Source organism: Ostrea edulis, chromosome 4 (genome assembly GCF_947568905.1).
Source record: "Ostrea edulis chromosome 4, xbOstEdul1.1, whole genome shotgun sequence".
NCBI classification, from domain to species: domain Eukaryota; kingdom Metazoa; phylum Mollusca; class Bivalvia; order Ostreida; family Ostreidae; genus Ostrea; species Ostrea edulis.
The window spans coordinates 91,576,111-91,602,790 of record NC_079167.1 but is presented as its reverse complement, the minus strand read 5'-3'; the positions used below and the strand labels follow the sequence as shown (position 1 = coordinate 91,602,790).

Here is a 26,680-nt window from a genome sequence, read left to right as displayed (position 1 = left end):
CACAAGCTTGTTTCCCTGGGGGCTTCACACCTGCCTACCAACCAGTTGAAAACCTAGCCTTTTAGGTAGAGCTTTTATAATGTACAAATAGATTCCTTATGATGGGCCTTGCATGATCTTTGACCTTGGAGTTACTCAAATTTAAAAAACTATCAATCCAACTTTTGAATAGTGATATGGCTCCCACATGTCTTGTGGCCAAAATTTTTATTTCATACCATAACCTTGACCTCAAACACAGCAAAGTCTTGTTGGACATATTGGTGTTGAGGAATCCCCATGTTTGAATTGAAGATTGGTTATCTTTTTGGGCTAGGTTTAGGTCAAAAGTTCATGGGAATAAAGATAAAAACAACCACAACAGCAGGGTCGAAGTGACTCAACTGATGTAGCTCATAGGCCTCGGAAATAAATGTGTTTGAATTAAAGACACTTGCTCAAAAGTTTTCTACCTCCTTCCAATATTTGACAAAATTATGGCAACATTTGAAAGTGCCCTTGCTGTACAGTATTGATACTCGTTCACCAACCAAGAGCAATTTTTTAATTGTGTGAAAAGACTTCAAGGGGTTACAAAGTATATTTATACTAAGGTCTGTAAACACTAATGATTTGATCAACTTGACTTAATTCAGTTTGTAATGTTGCTATTTTTACATATATTGCATATTTTGTATCTCTAGACAGGTAAGGGGGGTTTCATTTGTTTGTAGTAAGTGTTCTTTACATATGGATAAAAAAACAATGGAGGTATGGGGTATTTTCTATGTAACGGGAAGGAAGAAAATGCAACGGACCAGACCGGGATTCAAACCCAGGCCCCCTGAATCTCGAGTCAGGTGCTCTACCAACTGAGCTATCTGGCCACCAGCGATTGAACCTGACTGACTGCTACATTCCTCCCTCCTTAAACGTCTTCACACCTGAAGACATCAATCTGGATCTTTATCCCCTGGCAGGCATTTTCACCAGTCAGTTCCAAGGGCTGGTCATGACATCAAATGTAACACAAGGAAGAAAATGCAATGGACCAGACCGAGATTCAAACCCGGGCCTCCTGAATCTCTAGTCAGGAGCTATCTTGCCACCGGCGATCGAACCCAGCTTACTGCTACATCTACATCATCAGCTTTGCCCATTATCCACATCGTTCCCATTCCTTAACACAAACAATAATCAAACATAATGGTATATAAATGGTTTTCTAGTCACAAGATTTAAACTTGCTAGTGGGATATGTTGGTTTTTATGCTCCCCTATGGGATGGCATATAGTCTTGTCTCTCTATCTGAGATCACATCTCCGAAATTGATATAAATGATCACAAATCCTCCTTGAGACAAGGACTTGTGGACCAAGGTCATTTTGGAACGGTCAAGGTCACTTGGAACATATATGTATAAAAGTTTCCATCTCTTAAACCTTTCAACAGAAATTGATCAAAATTCCTTAGGACGGGGGACTTTTGGATGAAGGTCATTTTTGAAAGGTCAACATCACTTGGAACATATACCTTATACAATGAGAAAGTTCCTTATTTCTAAAGTTTTTGAGCAGGTATTGATCATATATTGCACAAATAAGTAATAGGCAAATGACTTTCAGTCAAAGGTCACTCGAGGTAATTTTGCTAAAGTCAGGTCACTCGGAACATAAACCTTATATGAAGAAAAAGTGCCTTATTTCAACAGTTTTGATCTATATATCTTGTATATAAAAAAAACCTTTCAACAATATTTTAAGAGTTGGGCCAATTAAAATTAATTGATAGATTATCATCCCCACCCGCCCCTCAAAAAAGGGCCCACCCCAATTTTATTTTTGCAAAACTTACTATTTCAAACAAACTTGCTTCTCGGTGACATGAGTGAATGATTAAAGTCAAAGAATGTTGGTTTTATATCTTCTACCAAGGATTCTTTGAATGTTAACTTGATTAAAATTAAATCCTACCACCCGCCCCATATTTTTTTATAACCCCGGATGATAATCTAATTAAGTTGAATTGGCCTTGTTAATCTTTTGGACCAAGATCTCTTAAGGTCATTTTAGAAAGATCAAGGTCACGCTTTGAGGAAAATGTGCCTATTTCAACAGATTTTAAACAAGTATTGATCTTATATCGCACAAATTAGTACGAAGGAAATTGCTCAGACAAATGTCACTCAAAGTCGTTTTGTAAAGGTCAACATCATTCAAAATGAAAAAGAACCCTTTATTTCAGCAGTTATTGATCATTGTGCAAGTCATTCCTTATATGAAGTAGTTCATTGGTTAGATGTATTTCGGGAAGCATCCATCAGTTTTACTTACATTCTTGTCTTTTTAATTTTTTGGAACTAAAATGGCCATAATTTACAAATAAAAGACTTGAAATAAAATGAAATTTTACTGTGGGTTTTTGATAGGAATGCCTAAAGAATGGTGTAAACAAAAATTCCTTCATCAAATTTGCATTGAAAGTTTTAAAATCGAAAATCAAGTGATCTACATTTAGACAGGGGATGATGCTTACTCCTCCTAGGCACCTGATCCCACCTCTGGTATATCCAGGGGTCCATGTTCACCCAACTCTCTATTTTATATTCCTAAAAGGAGTTGTGAGATTGATCACTTTTCGTTATCTTCACCTTTCATACATGTAGGATTGAATTTAATTTGAGATAACACATCAGATGAATATGTCAGATATATATATATCTACTGATCCAGTTAATCGGTTGGGAAGCGTTGCAGATTCTGTAACTGATTGTCATCCTTGATTATCTATCAGCCAGCAGTGTAGGCGTACGACCTTGATTAACATGCTATCATTCCAGAAATGGTGCATTTGTTTGCGTGGAGAATAAAACTCGGAGTTGTCATATCACTCGGATTGGACGCAAAAGTTTAATGAAAGTGAGTTTGAATAATCTTGCTATGGTATTCTTTCAATGTGATTGGTCAATGAGAACATGTAAAACCTGTTTCATTGAAACGTAAGAGAAGCCTCACCCAAAAATCTGCATGCTCGATCAATTGAAGTGTCGCACTATTATTGGAATGATAACACTTCACTGAATATGTACAGGTGATTCAAGCAAAGGCATACATATCAAAATGAAAAAGAAATTTCAAGTTTCGAGTCATTTATATATGAAGTTTTCTATGACAATGAGCACAATGTACATGAATTCATGATTATCATAAATGACTTTATACTAAAATCAATGTATACCTCCAATGGTTTACAGCCTCAATGAGTTTCACTTTTAATGCCATACATATTTCTTCAGTGTTTAAAATTTCTACAAACCTCTTTATAGTGTACTTGTATATATATCATCTGTCGGTAAAACTAATTTTCAGCTACACTTACTTTTAAAAAGTCATAAAAATTCAAACTTTCCACCGATTAATTTTTCAAAAATATATTGCTACACATATATATTCCTGAATCACTTATAAAATCTACAGTTGTGCTGCTTCAGGAGTCAATAGGTTCCTGTTTAATGACAATGTTATTAATATTTGCCACATCACTTTCTGGGCTCTCTTGCTCTCCATTCTCTTCCGGTTCTCTGTCCATTTGTTCTTGTTTGATGACCATCCCCCCAACTCTCTTGACCACTTGGCAATGCTCATCCAAATCCAGACTCATGTCTATGGTGGTGACTTGTTCACCACGGTGTACGGTTGCCATGTGACTCTGAACGGTATCTGTGGTAGTGGTAAACCACTGACATTTAGCACACTCGAAGATGTGGGCTTTTTCATGTGCAAGTTTGTGCAATTCCAACTCTTTTAGTTCACAGTTATAAAAACTACATTGGTCTCTTTCACACATGTAGATTCGTGAGGATTTTCGCAACTTTCGGGCGACACAGTCACGGAATACAACATCTTCTTGCGGATGTTCCTTTTTGATGTGGGATTTCATCAAGTCCATATCTTGGGTAACAAAACTTGTAGAGCAGTATAAACACTCAAACCCAACTGTGGGGAGAGCAGGAGCATTTCCTTTAGTAGTACTAGTAGACGCAGAAGTCTGTGCTTCAGCTGTATTGGAAACCTGAGGAGTGAATGGTAAAAGCATTCTCTGAATTTCTGAGTGATCTTTCTTCATCTTGTGCTCTTGCATGGCATGGTTTAAAACAGTCTCTTCACACGTGTTCACAAACTTACAGTTATCCTGAGGACAAATGCAGCAGTAAGCAAACTGTCTAGAAAGTCTCTTTTTCACATCCACAGTGCGTAGAGGCTCTTTCTTATGAGTTGCTTTTATGTGCTTCTTCATCAGGTTACTTCCAAAGCACATGTGGTAACAGTGCATGCATCTGTACATTGGCGGTTGATGCCCTTGGGCACGAACTCGAACCGATGCCTCAATGGAGGCTTTCCTGGTAGGTCTGCCAGGAGAAGTGCCTCTACCTGCCTCGTCTTTTACAAAGTCTGTCATCATTCTCTGCATCTCCTCTTCCGATACTTCCATATGCAAGTCGATATCTTCCTCTTCAACCGTGGGATCTTCAGCAGTGTTAATTTCTATCTCTGGTTGGGAAACAACTTGCTTTGGAGTCTTCTTCTCTACCGTTTCAACAACAGGAGGTGTTGTGGCTGCCACAAATGAAACTGGTTGATTTGCCAAATCTTCTTCATCTTTATGTTTTTCTTCGAGATGACCAGTTAGTTCTTCATCATTGCGAGTTTCCCATAGGCAGTGTCTGCAGAAGTAAACATGGGTCTTTTTCTTCATTTTGTGGGACTGCAAGTCTTTCATAACTGTTTGCAGATCCTTATGGTTAGACAAAACATGTTTTTTCACTCTTGTGTTGTTATTGGAAGTATAGCTGCAGTGAGTGCATGCATACTCAGCACTCTTGGATGCCTTGAAGTTCTTAGCCATTTGGAAGGCTTTCTGTGAAATTTTTGTGGAAAAATTCCGGGTCAGTTCTAAACCCTTTTTGGTGGCAAGATCGACACTTTCTGGACAATTTTCGTACAACCACGGAGTGCAATTTTCAGAATGGCTGAGATATTCTTCAGTTTTCTTTGTTGTGAATGAACAGTTTTTCCTATGACAAAAGAAAACATATCTTCTCTGCTTCAACTTCACTGCTCTCATATCTAGAGCATAAAGAACACAGCCAGGATGCTTCATTTGTAAATGCTCTTTGATCTTAAAGCATACAGGAGCATTAAAATTGCAATGTGCACACTTGTAAGTCAGTGGATATTTCTTTTTCTCTTCCTCTGGAATGTACTCTTCATCATCACTGTCGTCTTCTGGTCCATCCTCTCTTATAGCAGTAGAAGTGGCAGAATCATATTGCCTAGTAGAATTTGGAAGACCACTACCATCCATGGGAGGAGACAAAGTTTTCTCCTGAGTCTGGTTAACATTTCCATACAAAAGAGCCAGATTTGGAGTGGTGTACATTTTCGCATCACGCTCTTTGATTTTGTTCATTTCCTCCTGAGAAGACACCAACATGGCTACATATTTGTGGGCTTTACCAGTGTGCTGAGTGTTGAGGTGGGTCTTCAGGAATGTTTGACTGAGGGTGACAAAGTCACAGTAACCACAGTTCCAACATAGACCTGAGGAAACTGTGACAGTGTTCCCACTCTTTCCTGTGGTTGTGGACTGCATGTTCACAGTAGCAGTGGGTTGTTGTTGGCTGATGGTTGGAGTTTCCTGTTTATCTGCAGTGGCCTGGCTCACAGTGGATTTAGTTTTGCTAACTGCATTAGTTGGAGGTTTCAATACCTTGCCTACAACACTGGAATCTTTCTTCGTACTGCTTGGTGTCAGGATTTTGTCTGTGGATTCATAGTTGCTTGGAGTGTAATTGTTTTCATCATCAACTTCATCCACTTCCATGTCAAAAGCATCATATTCTTCATCTTTCTTTTGGTCTTTCTTCAACTTTTTCGGTGTCGTTTCAGATTTGTCTTCCAGAAGTCTTTTTCTTTCATTGTTCTGCAGTGCAATATAATCTGGCTGAAATATGCAGTATTTCAGTATCTTGGCCGATTCCCGGAACTCCTTATGATTGCGTTCTGCATGGCTGATGACATCTGCTCTAGAAAAGGACTGGTAAGTACAGAACTTGCAATGAAACCGATGATCCATCACATGATTTAACAAAACCTCTTTATTTTCATTTTTAAACGGACAAAAATTGCACCAGTAAAATTTCATATCATTTTGAACGTTAACACTAGTACTGGATATCGGGTAAGCTTTAGAGACCACCCCACAAACCACCTCCTGCTTCATTTTTTCAAAGATCTCCTGTGCATTGGCATCACGCACAGACAACTCCACAAGCGTTTCACTTAACTTTGGCATATCTTCCTTGGGTATGGAACAGGTCTGAGTGGGACTCTTTGGGCGCAGCATACGTCCCGAGTCTGTGTGATATTCCTCTAAACCACTCTTTGAACGAGGTTTGTACATGGTGGGGTCTGCCTCATCTAAGATCTCGTCATTTCTCTTCAGTAAATCATCAATGACAGATTTTACAGTCAAAGTTCTCTCCCCCGTTATCATATTGTTGAGGATGGACTTGATCTTTTGACTGGACTCCATATTAGGCAACTCAGATTCCAATCCCATTCCTGGTCCCCCATTTTCTGTAGAACTTAATGCGTTGTCATACTCTATATCCAGAGGTTCTTCCTTCACCTGAATGTTTTCCTCCATTGCGTCTGTAAAGACAAAAATAAAACTTATTTAGCTACTTATATGAAAATTCAGTTCATTCCAATATCGATGAAAAACCATGAACATGGTAATTTGCACACTGACCCTAACAAAAAGATTGTGTATACTATATATAACAGGTATTTTCTTTGATGGAAATTTTGGTGATTTGATCTGAAAATGGTAGCAAATTATATTCTGCAGTTGCATTATACCTGTGACTACTAATGTGCATATCTACATGTATTATGGGATTGTAATTTTTGCATATATTTCCCATCCTCAAAAAATGAACAACCTCAGAAAATACTTGTCATACATTATTTCTATGGTAAAATCAATATCCACGTCAATACCCATGTTCATCAAGAAATATCATACTCAAGGTGTAAGGGATATTTAACATGTTTACAAATTTAAAAATGTCTCTTTCTTACAAATTTATTTCAGGGATGAAACTTGACCACTTTTACTTCAGACAACCTGGTTTGGGATAGTTTACACTTTTCAAATTGCTAAAGTTAAAAAAAAAAAACTATTCCAAACCAAGTTATATTGCAATAAAACTTGTAAAAACAATAAATAAATAAAATTAAATAAATGAAAAAAGGTGCATTCTTTGTCATTCAAAAACTTGTTTGTAATTTATTTATTTCACATTAAAAGTTTCATATCATATTTTCAATTTCTAAGGAAAGTTGTTAACTTTGTCCGTCCGTCACACTGTTTTAATATGGTGTTGCTCATAGTAATAATGCAGATGATCGAGACTTTGTATTATGAAAGACATGTACCTCAAAATCATTCTATGCATTTAAATTGGTTTGATGAATGCCAATCAACAAATCAAACTGCATGATACAAAAGTCAATTTATGGAATGAAGTTAATGGTAGATGGTTACAGGGTTATAAAATGTAATAAGGGTAACTGCCATTTCCATACAAACTGTGATGCGTGTTCCATAACACGGTTTGTAATGAATTTCAATCTCACATAATCTTCTGTAATAGGGAAAGGAGAAAATGCATTGGACCAGACCAGGATTCGAACCCGGGCCCCCGGAATTTCTAGTCAGGTGCTCTACCAACTGAGCTATCTGGCCACCAGTGATTGAACCCAGCTGACTGCTTCACTTCTAAAATATTGTTTTATTGTTTAATTACAATGATCCACTACAACTGAATTTCATTCCTCTCAGTGTCCCTCTCTATATGTTCCATGCACACTCCAATACTGAACATATACGATATATCAATTTCAAATCACCCCAACTCCCAATCTTTTCTCCTCCCAATCATTGATGAAATAAAACAATCCCTCTGTTTTTAAAGTGTCCTAGGAGTTGGTAAAGATACCCCAAACCCCCAGAAAGATGTGCTTTTTATATGTTCACTCATACATTTCAAAAACTATATTATTTTTCATAACAGTTGTACATATTTTATTGTTGAATGTTCTTTCAATACATCCAATCTATCTTGTAGACATTAAAACACCAGTACAAGTTTACATCCCCCCCCCCCCCCCCAAATTGACAGCATTATAGCAAACAGTCTCCCAAGTTTTCAGTTCAAAAGGGGCTTTAATAAATCTTTGAAGGTATATCTTGACAAAGGTGGTTTGGAGGTGTGTTAGGGATTCTTTAATATTAAAATATTGGCTATATTAAAGTGTGTAACACCCATATCTGGTGCAGAAAAAGTTGCATCAATTATTGCAAGTTTTTAGTAAGGATGGAACTGTAGCTCTCTGGTCTATTCTTTAAAAAAAATTTCCAGAGAGCTACAGCTCTACAGCTTGATCATACAAATAGACTTGAGTATATATATGCATGCAACACCACGAGTGTAAATCTTTTAACTCTTACTGTGGCCATGGTTTAAATCTACACTACATGAAGACACTTACAGTAAAATTGCTGCATGGGTTTGAACTGGAATAAAAACTATATAAGGAAGCATGCACATATATTTGGCTATTCTAGAGGTTTTTATATACACCCACCCTATTTCTTAATTATCTCCCCTTGGAAAGGAGCGTTACACTTTATTTAAATAAATTTCAATCTCCTTTACCCATTTGATGAACATTCTGTGTCAAGTTTAATTGTTCCAAATCGACCATATGGTTCTAGAGAAGAAGTCAAAAATATGAACCTTGAAATTCAACCTTTTACATTTAACCTTGAAATTCAATAGGAACCTTACAAGATCTTTACGCAAGATTGCATTACTGAAAGAAATGTACATGCAGGGCTTTCAAAATGATGAATAAAAAGGCAAATCAACAAACAGATGATATGCAAGATACTTTATCTCCATCAGACTATGTTAAACATACCATGCAACAAACAGAGCAGTAATTCTATATGTCATGAAGGACTCTGTGAAAACATACCATGCAAAAGACAGAGGGGCAATTCTATACAATATGTCACGAAGATTCATTCACTATTTTTCTATATTCCCACATTTATTACCAAGGTCTACATGAGCACTTTGCTCCCAGAACAATTATGAAAAAATAAGTTTACAAATACCACAATTCTCAATAACGATTACATCACCTGGCTCAACTGCCAAGGCACCACTTGCTTTAAGACCCGAAGCTTCAAATGAAAAGTTTGAAAATTTCTGAGTGTTTGATGCGCTATCCATAAAACTGGTGTAAGCAGTTCCTCCCAAAGAAACAGATAAATCTCTACTGAAATCTGAGCTGTGCGCCAGTTCTGCCTCCCTATCATGTATTTTACCATGTTTACAGCTTGAATCAGCAACAATAGATTGCAATTCATTTCCAGTTGAACATTGGAATTGAGGATTCAACTGACCCACAAAATGGATGTGCGCCTGTGCATTTTCTGTATTTTGATTGGTGAACTGTTCTGCTGCCGTATGCATATTTTGATCCTCAGCCACCTCAGGTATATTTTTACAGGTAAATTGTTCCGATGGCAGGTACTTTATAACTGCGTTAGAGATATCTTTGCCGGTTATTCCAACTGTAAGAGTGTGTTGTTTAAGCTTTTTCAATATTTCACAGTAGGTAATTTTTGGTTTCTCGACCAAGCAGTTTTTAATGAAGGCCAAATCTTCAGCACTCAGTTTCCTTTTTTTTCTCCCTCCTTGTTTTCTTGGACAAAACTTTCCATCCTCACAAAATTTCTCCCACACACGTTTAACTGTAGAAGAATGAATACTTAATTTTTCTCCAACAGTAACCAATCCTCTCCTGGGAATGATTCCACTTTGGGCATTGGCACCAATCTCAAGAAGATTTGTTATAATTAATTGTCGATAATCATCAGGTAAAGATTTCCCTTTAACATAGTCTCTTCCTTGATTTGACTTTCTCATCACTCCAGCCTTCCCGCTGAAATTCATTAAAAACTTTGTGTATGTACTAGTTTGGATAATAAAGTCCAATTCCTGAGATTTTATTTTTGTTCGTAGAATCATTCTGATGAAAAAACAATTTTTAAATCATTCCTTTACGAGAACTTTGCTACACCAGATATTCTTCTTGGATCTGAGTTGGAGGAGATATACAGAGAGGACAGTAACTCAACACTGGGTGCATGAAACATTATGTTTAAGGGAGGGATGACAAGAATAGCTCAATTAATTTTTTTTTTTTTTTTTTTATAATTTCTACTTGTACTTGACAGTAGGAGTGACATTTCATGATAATGATTTCTGGGTTCCTGTAGAGCTGCAGTTGCCAGTGACCTCCCCTTTCGCCTTTTCAACCTTGCGTAAATAATGTTACAAAGGACCTACAGCTTAAGAAAATGAAACCAATTTCATTTGGCATATATATGTAATAGATTATATTGTCTCATATCATTTCCATACAAGACAGTAGGACAACTCTATTTTGGAGAGTTATTTTGGAAAAGAAAACAAATTTCATATCTTAGTGTTAAATCTAAAGCAAACTAGCATGGTGCCGCACCATGCCCTTTTAAATTGCACCATGGCCTTTTTTCTCTATAAATTTTTTAAAAATATTTGTTAATATAAACAATTGTTCTTTATTTCACAAGGTTGATTGAAAAGTTTAAAATCAAGGCAGCAGGTATTAACTAATAAAGAGGCTAAATGATTATTCTATTAATATCATAATATGATATAATGAAAGTGTCCCGAAATTGTCTTGCCGCAAGGAAAAGTGCTTTTTTGAACATATGATATGTCTAGATCCTAGATTTAACACTATAATGTTACAGATTAGGCAGTATATATAATGATTCAGGAGAGCTATTTTGTATATCAAGCATCATATTATTTACCATAAAATCAAAATCATACAAAATTTACGGTTGATCTTAGTGGTTTTATGTCTTGAGTAACAAGTAAATGTCAATGAATGGATAAAGTTGTCATTTTGAAAATTGAAGTTGTTAGCATTAAACCATTCTGAATCGCCAGCTGATCCCCCACATTAGACATATTCAAAAAATAAAGATGTGTTTGTAAAACACTAATCCCCCCCTCCCATTTGACAGCAAAGCAATTCTGGTACCAAAAGAAGGGTCTTATCACAAGGTATAAACATGTGAATATGAAAGTCCTAGTACTAAGCATTGTACAGTTACAGCTATGGCCAAGTTGAAAATTTTTGCAGACATGCACAGACAAAAAACCACAACATATGTCCCCGAGTTTCCGATTACAGGGGCATAAAAACAAACACATAATAGCAAAATTAACAAGAGGTACTGTGAGCAATGCTCACTAAGAATACCCCTGCTTACCCCAATCTCCCAAAGGGTGTTGCTAATAGGTATAAATTACCTCTTTCCTGAGTGTAAAAATATGGTATGACTTTGTAGAAGAAAATGGAAGATATAGTCTGAACACAAATCCATGGCATAAACCTATAATTTTGACCTTGAGATCAAAGGTCAAGGTCATAAAGAGGTCATGAATGTACATGACACATAGTCTCATGGTGATACACCCACGTCTTATGGTATGACTATGTAAAAACCCTGTAATAAATTTTGACCTTGAGGTCAAAGTTCAAGGTCATATAGAGGTCATGAAGGTACTCGACACATCATCTCATGGTGATACACTCATGTGTCAAATATGGTATGCCTATGTCAAAGAACGAAGAAGTCATGCCTCTGACACAAATCCATTGTAAAAAACCTTTAATTTTGACCTTGAGGTCAAGGTCATATGGAGGTCATGAAGGTACATGACACATCCTCTCATGGTGATACACTCATGTGTCAAATATGGTATGCCTATGTCAAAGAACAAAGAAGTTATGGCCCGGACACAAATTCATTGTAAAAAACCTTTAATTTTGACCTTGAGGTAAAGGTCATATAGAGGTCATGAAGATACTCGACACATCGTCTCATGGTGATCCACCTGTGTGCCAAATATGGTATGCCTAAGTCAAAGAACAAAGAAGTTATGGCCCGGACACGAATCTGTACAGACAGACGGACGGACAGAGTGATTCCTATATACCCCCCAGAACTTTGTTCGGGGGTGTGTGTGTGTGTGTATAAAAATGAAAAGTGGTTGATTGTGGTTTACTGTACATAGCTGTTATAATTTAGAAGTCTGTATAATTATCTAAATATTTATTGTTCTTTGGCATTATCAAATTTTATTTAAAGTTGTAATAATCTACTAGTAAGTACAAAAATTGAGGTTCACACCTGACATTTGGAGTAATGTCAATTTTTTGGGAAGCATATTTTTAATTTCTATGTTGAAGGAGAATTAGGAAATTGAAAAGAAAAACTGGGGTTGCAATGCTTGTTATTGAGCTAGTGTTCTAAACATGACCTTTTTGCACTTAAAATCTATTCAATTAAACTTGATTTGTCTGTTGGTGTCAACATGATATAAGCAACATAAATCAATCATTACATAAAATAAATACATAATCATGTCTTCCAACAATACAGACAAAAAAAAGTTTAATACAAGTAATGGAAATAAATAATGACCTTTTTGCACTTGATAAACGAAAAAATTCATGATATCAAATTTGAGAGTTTAAAAAGACATGAGGAGTAATGTCAATTTTTAAAATTCATATAATTTTCAAGTTCTTGTCTTAAAATTTTAGATGGAACGAAAAGAAGTGGGGGTTGGAGACCAAATTTTTAAATTATTGGTGAAAATACTGATTTTTTATACAAAATTTTGAATAAATATATCAACCAAATCAATAAATTACAACATTTGATCTAGTTTCAAGTCTCAACTACTTGTATCATAAATTATAAAACCGAAATACACCTATAAGAGTCTCAAAATAGAAAATATATTAGATGAAACAGAAACTGTAATATCACACAGATTTAGAACTTTTTGATTAATCAATCCTTCCGCCACAAAATATAGTCCCTGCAAACCCCTTTCAAAATTTGAATTGACACAATTTTTTTCAACTGGATAGGGTTCAGTGACAGATGTGTAATGAGTTTGCACTAATGGGATCAGTATTGAACCAGTAAATAGTTAGTTGTAGCATCCTGCGCAGTTGTGCTCAGGAGCTAACTTCCTACAATCAAATTCCTTATGCCATCCTCTCTACAGAGAGGCTAATTATAACTTCCTGATTAAAATAAATTGACTCATTCATACTTAATATATTTTCTTTGAAGATATCAATCACACATATACATTATGTTAATACCAAAAAACTTCATGCCATCAATCATAATAACTTTACAATCTAATTAAAATTAGATGTTAGATCCGTTTGCGTACTTCCATTATGTATGCGAGTACGCGAGCGGATCTAACATCTAATTTTAATTAGATTGAATAACTTTATTACAATTAACTTACAGGCAAGATGTGTCTTGTCCTCTTTAATAATGTCTAGAATGTCACTGAAATTGCTATTCCATTGTGTATGTCACCATTACTGCAGAATTTGTACATGGTCAAAATTTTAGTTTTGTTGGGATGTAATTTCCTGTGTTTTGAAACATTACATAAATAGCGTACTCTGTTGTGGTTTAAAATTCGTGGGATATGGGGACCCTAGAAAATTGAGCCCCCACAAAATCTAATGATTCCACGGTATGTCACGTAAAATAAATCTATATATGCAGGTCAAGCATATAAAAATGATTTACTTATTATTAATGAATATTTTGACTCAATCCATAGAATTTGAGCAATTCAGATATCTGTACAAGATCAAGGGGGATAACTGGGGTGACACCAGTAATTAAGTTAACTGATTATTAAATGTAACTATTCTGGTCAGGCGAATACAGATTTCTTCAACTTTTGTATGAGCTTAAGCATATATAAACATTAAACGAGTGAGAAGGTACTTATCATTAGTTATCGGGTTTGTTGCCGACATCAAGAACAAGTCCATAAACAGGGACACACAAAACGAACCTTCTTTGAGTTTGATCAATCCAATATGTTTTCATAAAGGGTTTGTAACAAACCTATGAATAACTAATACTATTTTTCTAAGACTACGGTGTCGCTTTTAAATACATTTAACAATTCAATAACTTTTATTTTGCCTCAAGACTAGATGGCTGCTAGATGTCACTGGATATAAAATAGCATCAAGTGACTGCCAACGTATATGTCTAGAATATGGTGGATTTGTGTGAAAACATTACAAAATAAGGATATATTGTCTGCATTGGTATGGTCCTCGACAAAATAAATCAGGTAAGAAGCTTGTTACCAACTGTCTACAGAAATACAGAGTTGATCAGAGCATGTAAATGGCAAAGCGCATGCCTTACTGTCTAAGGGCTTAATCAACTCAATACATTTCCAAAGACGGTCAGTTACAAACCTAATGACTAGCAGGCACAGAATCAATGATCATGAGAGATTGCCAAGGTTCAAAACCCAATTTATTATTTTCATACCCCACAAAGAACAATCTCTGCCAAAAAAAAAAACCAGTCCTCAGAAACTTTACTGTAGATATCAACAATCTAAAGGTGAATCCAAATGAATGATAGTTAAATATAATATCTATTGAAGAAATGAATATTAGTAAATTGCTTCATGTATTGAAGTTATATTTGTTACTGTTTCTTGATGATAGTTATTTTTCGTAGACCAAATTAGAAGCTGTTTCAGTATATTTGCCTTGTGTTCTTTACTTCTAGAGATTCGATCTTTAGGAATTGCATGCTGCATTATCGTCCGCAACAAAAATAAACTTTTAGTTAATTACAGTTATTTCCAACCATTCATAAAAAAATTCTCTTACCTTTTCCTAGAGTGTCATTGGATAATACATGTTACGAATGTCAGCTATATTTTTGGTGAGGCTCAGCAGTAGAAATGTAAACAGCAATATGACAGACACTGTCACAACAATTTCCGATTTTTTAAACATAAAATCTGTCAAACATTTTGGTAGTGTCAGCCATCTTGCTATTGATCTATATTTATATGAGCTGTCTATAGAAATTCAGCCATCGATCATGTGACACCCAGTGACATTGTAGACCGATAATATAAGTAAACAGTTTAAAATAAACTTATAACTGTTTTATTCTGTCAAGGATAATACCACAACAGATCATTTACAAAAGCTTGCCAGGAAAAAAATAACACTTCATTCATTCATTCACCAGAGGGCAAATTATACAAGCTTTACTTATACCAATCAATGCAATTTCTTGTCAAACTTTAATGACTTCAACAAATTTGTGTTTTGTTTCTTTACATAAAAAGAAAGTATTAATCTGACTGAAACTGTAATTATCTTAATCCTCATTTTGATCTTAGAAGTAAATTCCTCTTTATTTCCTTTGAACTATACCAATAAGACCAGCTATTGAATGTTTCACAATTTTACAAGGATAAATTTACCCCTAGGATATCCAAAGAATTGTTTCAGACTCGCAAAACTCCCGTCATCATAGTGTTATACATAGTGTCTACAATGAGCATCCATTAAATGCAAGCCAAACAAGCACATTAGCGGCTTACAAGCAGGTTTTGATTGAAAACATTCATCTTTCGGTTTCCTATCATTTTAAGCTGTTGCATATTTGCTTTCAGTGACATGCTTGCCACTTGCATTAATTGCAAGTTGTTCACCCACCATTTCTGTTATTTATATCCTGTAATTTTCACCTCATGATGTTGGAACAATTTTCCATTTGAAAATCATGTGCTCTATCTGAATGAAACATGACAGATTGAAACCTTTAAATTTTAAAAACTTTTCCAACAAGAGATGGTAACAAATACTATCAAAACATAAATCACATCAAAACTATCTTACGCGGGACTAGAATGCTGCACTGACTTATGATAAAATGCATCCTGTGACTGCAAGCTATACTTGTATACACATTCAAAAATCCATACACATCAATATGGTGTACTTGGGTAAAAACATCACGAAGAATTTTTTAAAAAGCAGATTTTTTTGGTCCTTGATACAATAAAAATCTCAGGTTTGTTATTGACAATCTACGGATATATATTGGCTTGATCAACCTGATATATTTCTGTAGACAGTAACAAACCTAACAACTAATAATATTCATATATCAAACAAATTTTGTATCCGATTTTCATTCATTTGGGGTTTAGATTGTTGATATCTGCAGTGCAGTTAATGATGACAGTAGGTCATTCTTTCTGGCTCATGAAAATAACTGAACTCGTTGCAGGGTTTTGAACCTCACAGAAAGCTCTCATAGATTTAATGCCTACTGTCGTTATACTGGAGGTTACAGATGCGGATGACCCTGGCATGTATCACAGCTGTGTGCTTGGTAAAACAGGCAAGCTTGATGCAGGTATTAGATTCTCACCGAGAGATTCTTCCATCTGAAGTTTTTCTTGATTCCTCACACATTGGTACACACCAAGACTCTCAATGTACTTCAATCTGGCAACAGGCATAACTTGTGGAGGCTCGAACATACACTTTGACAAAATGGATGGACCAGTGGCATTTATAGATTGATTTGTATATACTTTTGACAAGTTAGCAACTCTGCTCAAAGAGCTAAGAAATGTGCTAAGTTTCTTCTCTCCAATAGCAATATTACAGAACCAAACAGTCTCAAAGTTACTGAAGATGTCTTTCGGTCGCTGCCACAATCTGTAAGTAATGTACAGAAAAACGATCATTCGAAAAATTGTCATGGCATCATAAAATGCAATACTCATGATACTTGTTGATAATGTTCATCACTTCAACAACCACAAATACTCATTACAAAATATATACAGTGCATACTTACTTCTCACAACTGGGATGAAGTTTTGATAGGTATGTTTCGAAAGAGAGCACTGGGCAGTAAATGGATCCTACAGAAATATATAAAAGAAATGCAAATAAACTGGTCAAAAATTAAGAGATATTTTAGGGCATACTTTTATGGTATAAATTAATTCAACTGAAAGCAACATAAAATTCCTAGGATGCTAACCTTTAACTTCTGGCATCACTCTTGAAGAATTTTTCTTGTCGATGAGATCATTTTTCGATAACTCATCAACTGCTTTTTTGATGAATTTGCGCCCAGTTTTTTCATCTGTGAATACTTTGAAGGTGTTTTTTGTCATAGCATGCATGTTTTCATTTCCTCGTCTACAGAAAAACATTCTAATGTCAAACTGCACTTTATTTGATAATCCACGTGGCGTAGATGTAGATAGATGCTTACTGCAGTAGAGAATTTTTATATCCGACTCTGAAATCATTGGGTGGTGGTCAACATCACCTTTCCCACTTTTCTTCATTTCTGCAACAACAGACTTGAAGCTTGAGTTACTGTCAGCAAATGCTGAATCTTTGACTATATCAACTTTCCTGTTAAATGGGGGACACTTCAAATGTCTGCTGATTCCATGACGGATTGTTTCTAGTGAATTTACTTTGTAATGACTCCCATCTGCTTGCCGTAAATCCGTATAGAATTGTCCCAACAATTTGTCTAGTTTCATATTATCAAATTGTTCAAAATCTTCACTCTCTCCTTTTTCGATCAGATAATCCTTAAAAATCTTTGCAGAACCTTTGTTGACTTTCAGAGTTTTGTCTGCATTAAGTTTTATCTTTTCAGCCTGCTTCTCCTCGTCTGAGATTTGTGTGAACATACTTCCACTCTCGGACTCCATCTCACTTTTTCAGCAGACACAACAGAATACGACGTCAGAGCAAAGGCCCGCTACTCCAATTTCAAGAAAATTCATATTACAAACAGCATAACTGCAATAAATCTGCTTTGAAATATTCTTCGTAATGTTTTTACACAAATCCACCATACTGCAGTATAATGTCTCACTGTAGAAATATAGTCGGCAGTCAACTGACATGTTTCATTAATGAAAGACTGACATTGTAGGCTGTGGCAAAATACCCCAACCCATTCCATTTACTTAAGAAAACAAATATTCACTGGGACATGAAGGGAAGTGGTCACATGATCAAATCTTTTATAACCCAAAGGGTTTCTCTGCAGATTTGATCACAAACCACATCATATCCCAGAGAAGTTTTTGAAATGGTTTTCTACTACTTCCATAGACTATCCATTTTAGAATAAGACACTAACCACCCAATGTACACCATGTCAATCGATACATTTCATATGATGGTGACCCAGAAACAAAGTGTACCTGTGAGGTCCTTGTTTATTCGATTTGTGTGATCTGGATGTTTTTCATTTGAAAACAAGGGACTGGACTTTTCCAGTTGGAAAAAATTAGCGACATTTGGTTGGAATTGAGAAACAGACAAATTCATATTACATGCAACAAAAGAGTTTAATAATAATAAGATCAATAAAAAAACTATTCAGATCTATAGACTATTGCTCTTCTGGACACGAATTGCCTTTGCATGTTTATCAGAACATATTTCTCTTGCAAAGACAAAGGTATTCACATACAATGTCAGCCGAATAGCTGTGAGCTCTTTAATATGAATTAATCAAAGTATAAATCACTTTCATAGGGATTTAAATTCTTTTCTAGATTGTCACACAGAAAACACTTCCTATATACCTTCACAAGTTATAAGAAATTGTTAACATTTGATGCCTCAGTTACCATCCCTAATAATGTATCTGCAGGTTGAAAACACTGAATATTGCAACTTTAAACTATGGTGAAGTGCCACATTATAATTTGAGGGATGACCTGCTGTTTGTCTTACCAGTGTCCTGATGACCGAAGGTGTGTTTTATCTCAAACACTCTCCTGGCTAAATCTTCTGAAACACAACTCAAGTTTTGACAAGGATCATGTTGAATGTCAGATTCTTTATTGATGCAGTGTATAATACAAGGCTCGAAATTAACATATGCCCGTCAGTCTGTGACTGGTTAAAAGTCTGGCGGACTGACGGACATATGCCCATCAGTCTGTGACTGGTTAAAAGTCTGGCGGACTGACAGACATTTGTTTTGGTCAGTCTGATGGGATTGGTTAATTTTCTAAAGCATCACTTTGGAAAATATACTTATGAAATTTTATACACACATTTGGCATGCTTCGATCTGTAGATATCAGACGAATCTGATTTGTAAATATAAATCCCACATTTAAGTGTTACAATATTGTCTGACGCATATTGAGTTAAATTTCATTTTAATAAAATTAACGATATATGTTTAATTATTTCTGGAAAACTCTGTTGGACTGGTAAATTTTTCTGCAGACTGGTTGAAATTGTACCCCATCAGTCCGGCTGGACTGGTGACATAAAAAGTTAGCTTCAAGCCCTGTAATAACATCTCATTTAGAAGAATCTTCAAAAACTTATAACTAGATATGCCAGTAATGCCTTGTAAATTTGTGGCGAAAAAGTGGGCCCTAAGCCCCCCTCTAAAACCACCGTTTTATAAAGGCATTTTGAATATTGGTAGATCTTTTATTTATTGTGTGTGTAATTGTTTGGGGAATTTTGTAAAAAAAAACAAAACAACAACAACACACTGCCCCCTCAGGAATTCCGGGCCTCTATGAACTCTTCAAGAGTTTATACATTGGAAAATTTTACCTAATTGTATTGGCACATTTATATACCGAGGGAATACTACAAATATTTTGTCTTGGACTAGAATGTCACTCTTTCATTGGATAAATCGCGTCACGTGACTGCAGACTATATATTCTATAGACAGTCTCAGAGTTTCAGAAATAATTATTGATTCTTGCATCCGGTATTCCATACATTTGAATATATTTACTAGAGTCCGAATAATGAAATGTGCCATCACTTCCAACCAGTCCAGAGGAATGTTTGGTGGACAAAGCCTTCGGACCGACAATTTAAAACAAAACAAATCTGCAATCTGTAGCGTGTGGCATGATTATGGCGGATTTGTGTACCACACTGATAGTAATAACAAAGGATATTTTTGTTGAAAAAAATTTCAGCTGTCTATAGTCGTTGCATTAAACCCACAACAAAGATTCTGAAGTACAGCATGTGCAAATACACACACTCTAGATCATATGTGTTTCAATCCTAGACAACAGATGAGGTGCTTATACTGCAATACTGGATCATGAAGATCAATAAATATGTCGGACACAAACGAGACAACACGCTTCAACTTTCTTGTTTTTTGCAAGAACTGGTCACTTTTGGTTAGCCTTACCTCAATGTCAGTATTTTTTCGCAGAAATCTCCAGTATGGCAATTAGTTCTACTGGTATGGGTGACTGCAAACTCGCGTAATTTTTACTGCCACCCTGTCGGTCGAACCATCACATTGACGCCATAGCGGCCATTATGTGTGTGACGTAAAACAAGCGCCGTAACTCAATTTATTTACAAGTTTTGGCGCGGAGGTCGTGTACAATCTACTACTTTAGTGTGCTGATCGATACACGGCCTCTTTACTTCGTGTCAACAGTACAAACTTTAACTTTGTTGTTTGTTCTTGTATTATATCTTTTAGGCTATAACGATATTTTGCCAACAAAAAAAAAATTAAAAAAAAAATGAATAAATAAATTGAAAAAATACAAAAGCAAAAAAAAAAAAAAACAAACAAAAAAACAACAACAACAACAAAAACAAAAAAAAAAAACAAAAAAAAACAACAAATAAAAAAATAAATAAGAACGAAGCAAATATTCATAATTAAAAAATATTTTCCGCACAATATTAAGATACCCATTTAAACTTTCTTCTTATACAGATCTTATAAATAGTACAAAATCTGGAGCGGATCAAGGGGATGTTCCACAAAAAATAGAGCTCTAGGGGTTGCATCTTTCTAAAACTGTCACAAAATATCTTTATATTTGGGTCGAATTTTCCACCAAATAGACTATGCATACATATGTATACCACCACCGTACACGTGTAATTTAAAGACAGAAATTAATAATAATAATATTATTCAATCGACAACCCCCCCACCCCCAATGAGAACGGCAGTATGAGATTTGATATTAGTCGTGGGTTGACATGCCCCATGTTCGTTGTTTAATTGTACAATGTAATGATATCCATATGCATGAATACAGAATTAGGCCCTACTTGAGAAATAATATAGCAAGTCTATTCTAAGGACAGGAAATTCTGTCAGAAATTAAAAGTAGAAAGGAATTATGAGAGAGAGAGAGAGAGAGAGAGATCGAGATCGATCATTTTTGTAAATACATTAGGGTATGGATTGCAACGCTTCACGCCAGCATACTTTCTTGAAGCGCTTTCAAAACTGAAATTCATTTCTTAATTAATCATGGAGACACCATGTTTTCACTCATATTAGATTCATTCTGCGGTGAGTTAATTAAAAAGGTTACGTTTATAGATCGAGCTATCCCCTTTACTTAATAACTACTTTACTTTCTCTATTTGGCGAAAGCGACGTCACCCAGGTGCGTTATGATTGTACATGCATGGCTGTACTCGGGCATTAATTATGGGTCTATTATAGCTGCAGAACTATAGCTCTCTGAAAAAATATTGTTCCGTCATAATCTTTTCTCAGAGAGCTACAGTTCTGCCGCTAGGTCTATTATACAAAGGATGAATATAGTACGTGTTTTCGTAGATGTTGCTGGATAACTTCTTAGGTCAAGAGATGTTGTTTAGCCGAGGCTTTCATTCATCAAACAGCACTAAGGTCAGGGCCGTAAGTAGGGTTCTAAATCAGGGGAGGCAGGGGATTGGGGGCCGCCGATTGACTTTACGACTGAAAATGACACTTTTTAAATCCCAATTTATCATGTTTGTGTTTCATTTGTACTATGTAAAGAATCGTAATATGGTGTCAAAGACAAAGGTGCTTGTCTTCATTTTAAACATATATCCTATAATATAACATTTATATAATTTTATTTTCTTTTTTGCCAAAAAATCAGACGAGGCAGTTGCCTCGTCTGCCTCATCGGCAGTTACGGCCCTGAAGGTCAAGAGATGTTGTTTAGCCGAGGCGTTTATATATCAAACAGCACTAAGGTCAAGAGATGTTGTTTAGCCGAGGCTTTCATTCATCAAACAGCACTAAGGTCAAGAGATGTTGTTTAGCCGAGGCTTTTATATATCAAACAGCATTTGGAGACTGGGAAGGCTATCCTTCATCATTCAATATATAATGCAAAAATCTGGTATTTAAATATAAGAGCTGTCTAAGAAGGGCTTAAAAGTAATATTTTCCTTGAGAAACATTTTCTCTAGTTTCACTCAGTTACCCGTGCCTTATCAGCTATTTGGCACTCTTGTTCGCCCTATATTATGCTTTAATAGTGAAGTTTGGTTTATGCAAACCTCGGAAAACCATGTTAGATCATTGTTCCACATTTCTTCTTCAATCACCCATACAGAATATATAAGTATGCGTGGAAGCATATGTAATGTGTATGGTGTACGGATAGGGCCATTTGCTAAAGCGTGACTGCGCGTTAGTCACAACGCGCCGTCACGCCAACAAGCAACGCGCCTTCGCGCAGACAAGCAACGCGCCTTCGCGCTCTCACGACAACAATCAACGCGCCTTCGTGCTCTCACGCCAACAAGCAACACACCTTCGCGCTGTCACGCCAACAAGCAATACGCCTTCGCGTCGTGTTGCTTGTTGGCGTGAGAGCGCGAAGGTGCGTTGTTTGTTGGCGTGAGAGCGCGAGGGCGCGTTGCATGTCTGCGCAAGGGTGCGTTGCTTGTTGACGTGAGAGCGCTAAGGCGCGGTGCTTGTTGGCTTGGCGGCGTGTTGTGACTAACGCGCAGTCACGCTTTTGCAAATGGCCCTATCCGGACAACGGACACCATAAATGAGGGCATATATATATTATCTGAATGTTCATTGTTCCTAATTTGTTTATTTGACCCATAATAATATGTGTGTATTCTGCAATAAAGTATACTGATATATTAATTCATATTACAACCCAAGGACCGGTTTATGAATTTCACAATTTTATTGTTTCTCATGTGTTCAGGAACACTCACTGAGAAGTAGATATATTTGAACATTTAATATATCTGTACTTTATAGCCCCGTGCTTGAACCTAATCAAGGGGCCATGGATTTTTGTAGAGGTTTTCATGACCTGTATAACTACGCAGCTATTAAGATTGTACCACTTCTAGAGATTTTTCAGTCTTATCTATAACGACAGGAAGCACAATGTTCAGTTTCTGTTTCCCTACCCCTAAAGATGTTCCACGGGAAATTTTGAATTTTAGCAAAAATTTACTACAGAGTTTCTGAGCATAGTTTAGTTTATTGAAACCTTGAGAAACATCTCATTGGTATGGTACAGTTATATAACAATCAAGTAACAATATACTAGTGAGTATAACCATGTGAAAAGAATCATGTGGCCAAATATGGAGGATAGACAAACATATAATATCTTATAAGTTTCTTAGCTGGCTCAGTGCCTTTATCAAAAACCTTGCTAAATTACATAATGCTTTTCTGTTTCTTATTGAAAAAAGTTGCACAAGTTTGAACATGAGCAGAAGTCAAGTCAAAATGTTCAAACATTAATGACGGACGACAGACAGCGATGGGTCACCAGGGTCGAAGACCAGCTGAGAAAAAGCTTGCGTCATATTTTCAAACAAATCCAATCCATATGGTATTTATAAGTCAAAACAACTCGTGAAAAGATTATTCGAAATGTCAATGAAGTATTTGTGTAATTTGAACAAGTTAATTAAGAAATTCATTTCTTATATTTACATTCTATTTTCCTTTCTGTCGGAATTCCCAGCCGTCACTTGAAGTCCCATTGTTCACAACTGCATCACATTCACGAGGAAATTGGCTATCATTAAAATTCGTAAAAATATTAAAGGCAAAAACAATGAAAATGTACATATTTTCTACTCTCAGTTCAAGGTCAAGGAGTCTGAGCAACTGAAGTGGAGTAACTCAAGTGACCCAACAACGATTTCAAATAATTATTCATCTAAAGTGCATACTACAATTCAGCAATTAGTAGAAATTCTGGTGAAGAAAATCGGATATTCAAAAACAGAAAGGCAACAATAAACATGAATTGCAAAAACTTCATTCATACATTTATTGTGTAGAACGATAATTCTGAATAGTGCACGAGGTAGCAGTACATCGCCACCATGACTTGTATAATGCTCATGTTCTAAAAACAACTATTATACACTGTATCTATATACTATACATAGGTTTGTCTACTTTTTTTTTTAAAGAACGCACTAAATTACACCGAAAATCCGAAGACGAGAAATCTGCTTATGTAAATAGACAAAGTTTAATGATATAGATCTGCGTTACCTTGCAGTTATATGGAGCGCCAGATTAACACAAACTCATACAATTCAAGGCATAATTTATTATTTGAAAACGTTAATAAATCAATTATTGCGTGCAATAATACAACTGATGCACGCATCAAATCAATTATTGCCCTCATAGTCAATATTAGTGCTCTCATCAGCAGAATTGATGCGCGCATCAATTCAATTAATGAGAGCAATAATTGATTTGATGTGCCCTTCAATTGAATTGATGAAGACAATAATTAATTTAATGCATGCATCAATTCAATTGGTGGGAGCAATAATTGATTTGATGCGCGCATCCAATCAATTATTGCTCTCATCAATTGAGGTGATGCGCGCATCAAGGTCAATTGATAAGATGAGCTGTTAGAGGAAGATTCAAAACACACGGCCATTCTAGAATAACCATCTATGCAACCATGAGTGCAAATACTCCACCTGAAAAGAGAAAAACAATTTTAAAGAAAATAACTTAACAATTATTAAAATTTTTATTTATACAGTTTTATAACAGCCAATATGTTTTAGAATTTTCTTATGAACCTTTGTGGTAGAAGTTTGAAATTATATTTACATCCTAATGAATCAATTAATAATTTTTTTTATTTTTTTTTGCAATCTTGTTCGTTGTTTACCGTACAAGTTTCATGTGAGCATCTATACTTAAGAAAGATTGTATGAAGCTTCATTGCAAAAATTCTAAAGATATCATTAATGGAAATCATTTCCGACATCATTTGCAACTAGGCCTACAACCTTTATAATTAATATTTACATTCAGAAACTTGTGCGTTTTTGTGTTAGATATGACGTATTTCTGTATAAATCATCCACACAGAAGTATTCTATAGTCAGTGAAGGCAACCGAATTACAATCATTTAACCCAACAAGTCTTATTATCTCTGTTTAGGAGAATTAATCAAAATGAATAGATAGGCCTAAAGGTTATCCGAGTGCAATACAATTCAATTCAGCTCCTACATTCACCAACTTAATTCAGTGAACAAAATATGAATGGCAGTCTGAAAATCACCTTTAGCATCCTCATCGGACATATTGGCAAACCTTAAAATGGTAGAAATGGTCACCTCAAACGAAAGTTAAATTAGGACGAGTCCAATAAACGTGGTTTTTTTTTTAGCATCATATAATATTGAACAGTCCTGGATTGATGTCAATATACGTATTGCACACCGGAGGTTGTATTATGCTAGCTGCAGAAGTGTAGCTCTCTGAGAAACTGGGACAGATCTAATCTGTCCAATTCTTTTGTTAGAGAGCAACAGTTCTGCAGCTAGTATTATGCATGCAGATATAATGAAAAAAGTTCATTAAAATAAGCATACAGTAATGAATTTCAAAACAAATTTTTAAAAATGAAATTGGATATGATTTAGCGATATGATAAAAGAACTGATAATGGTGAATATTACATGTAACACGAGTCAATGATCATATTTACCCTTAATCCAGCATTAGGCCTAGGATGGCTGCACCGAAGTCTGATGACCATATTACCAAGCTAGGAGTCTACAATCGTCCGGGTTTTTTTTTCTTTGTTAAATTCCATATTCCTGTAACTTGTTGCAGCATTATGTACATATCTGGTTGGTAGTAAAACGTTGGCCTCGGAAGACATTGGAGGGATGTCCAGATATACATGTATATCTAGATATTACACCTAATAAAGTCAATATAATTAATTATCATATGAAAAACAGAAATCTTGAATTATGTCTGTATAGTTTTTCCTACTTGTACGTCGAGAAAGAGATCTAGAATACTATACTTTAGTCGGGCACTATGTTTTACACGTGGAGTGTAAATAGGTTAGAATACTTCCACAATCATAAGATTTACCAATAAAGACAAACCTGTACTTACTTATAGGCTATTCTGTGGTATGGTGATGGTCCCATCTGCTAGGACAGCGAAATTATTCGGAACACATCGAAGGACATCGTGAAAATAAACGGGATGAAGGGAGAATTTATTATACACCAATTTTGTTCGAAGAATTATTGAGCGCATCAATTCTTTAACGGCAACAATTCAATTAAAGAGACCATTATTTCATTGGGGAATATGTTGGATTGAAGATCGATACCTCTAATTAAACAGCTGCTCTCTCAAACAGCTGCTCTCTCTCTCTACCAGAATTATGCACGCATCAATTGAATTAATATCATTAATTAAATTTTAAACGAGAGCAAAATCGAATTATTGTAAAGCGCATCAATTCAATCAATTCATTTGAAACGA

General features: G+C 35.6%; 1 protein-coding gene, 1 long non-coding RNA gene and 1 other non-coding gene across 9 annotated transcripts in view; all 3 read right to left on the bottom strand.

The window, feature by feature from the left end:
* Nucleotides 1-793: 793 nt before the first annotated feature.
* Nucleotides 794-866, bottom strand: Trnas-cga (transfer RNA serine (anticodon CGA)). The gene has a single exon. It is a non-coding gene; the product is annotated as a tRNA-Ser (tRNA).
* Nucleotides 867-3,111: 2,245 nt separating this feature from the next.
* The window catches only part of LOC125669601 (uncharacterized), a 34,897-nt gene continuing 11,328 nt past the window's right edge, over nucleotides 3,112-26,680 (bottom strand). Inside the window, exons 1-5 of one of the 7 annotated variants that reach the window (XM_056164298.1) lie at nucleotides 20,294-20,622; nucleotides 17,114-17,970; nucleotides 16,925-16,991; nucleotides 16,490-16,782; nucleotides 3,112-6,693 (exon numbers count right to left, since the gene is read on the bottom strand). In XM_056164298.1, the coding sequence (XP_056020273.1) occupies nucleotides 3,467-6,693; nucleotides 16,490-16,782; nucleotides 16,925-16,991; nucleotides 17,114-17,804 (4,278 nt within the window). In that variant the 5' untranslated portion in view covers nucleotides 17,805-17,970; nucleotides 20,294-20,622 and the 3' untranslated portion in view covers nucleotides 3,112-3,466. Of the gene's footprint in view, nucleotides 6,694-9,256; nucleotides 10,063-16,388; nucleotides 16,783-16,924; nucleotides 16,992-17,113; nucleotides 17,971-20,293; nucleotides 20,623-26,680 lie in introns of those variants that run through there. The other 6 variants (XM_048904232.2, XM_048904231.2, XM_056164299.1 and 3 more) reach the window with 6 other exon arrangements.
* On the bottom strand, nucleotides 24,453-26,639 carry LOC130054440 (uncharacterized). Its single transcript, XR_008802757.1, has 3 exons — nucleotides 26,303-26,639; nucleotides 25,881-26,099; nucleotides 24,453-24,855 (listed from the first exon to the last, which is right to left on the bottom strand). It is a non-coding gene; the product is annotated as an uncharacterized LOC130054440 (long non-coding RNA).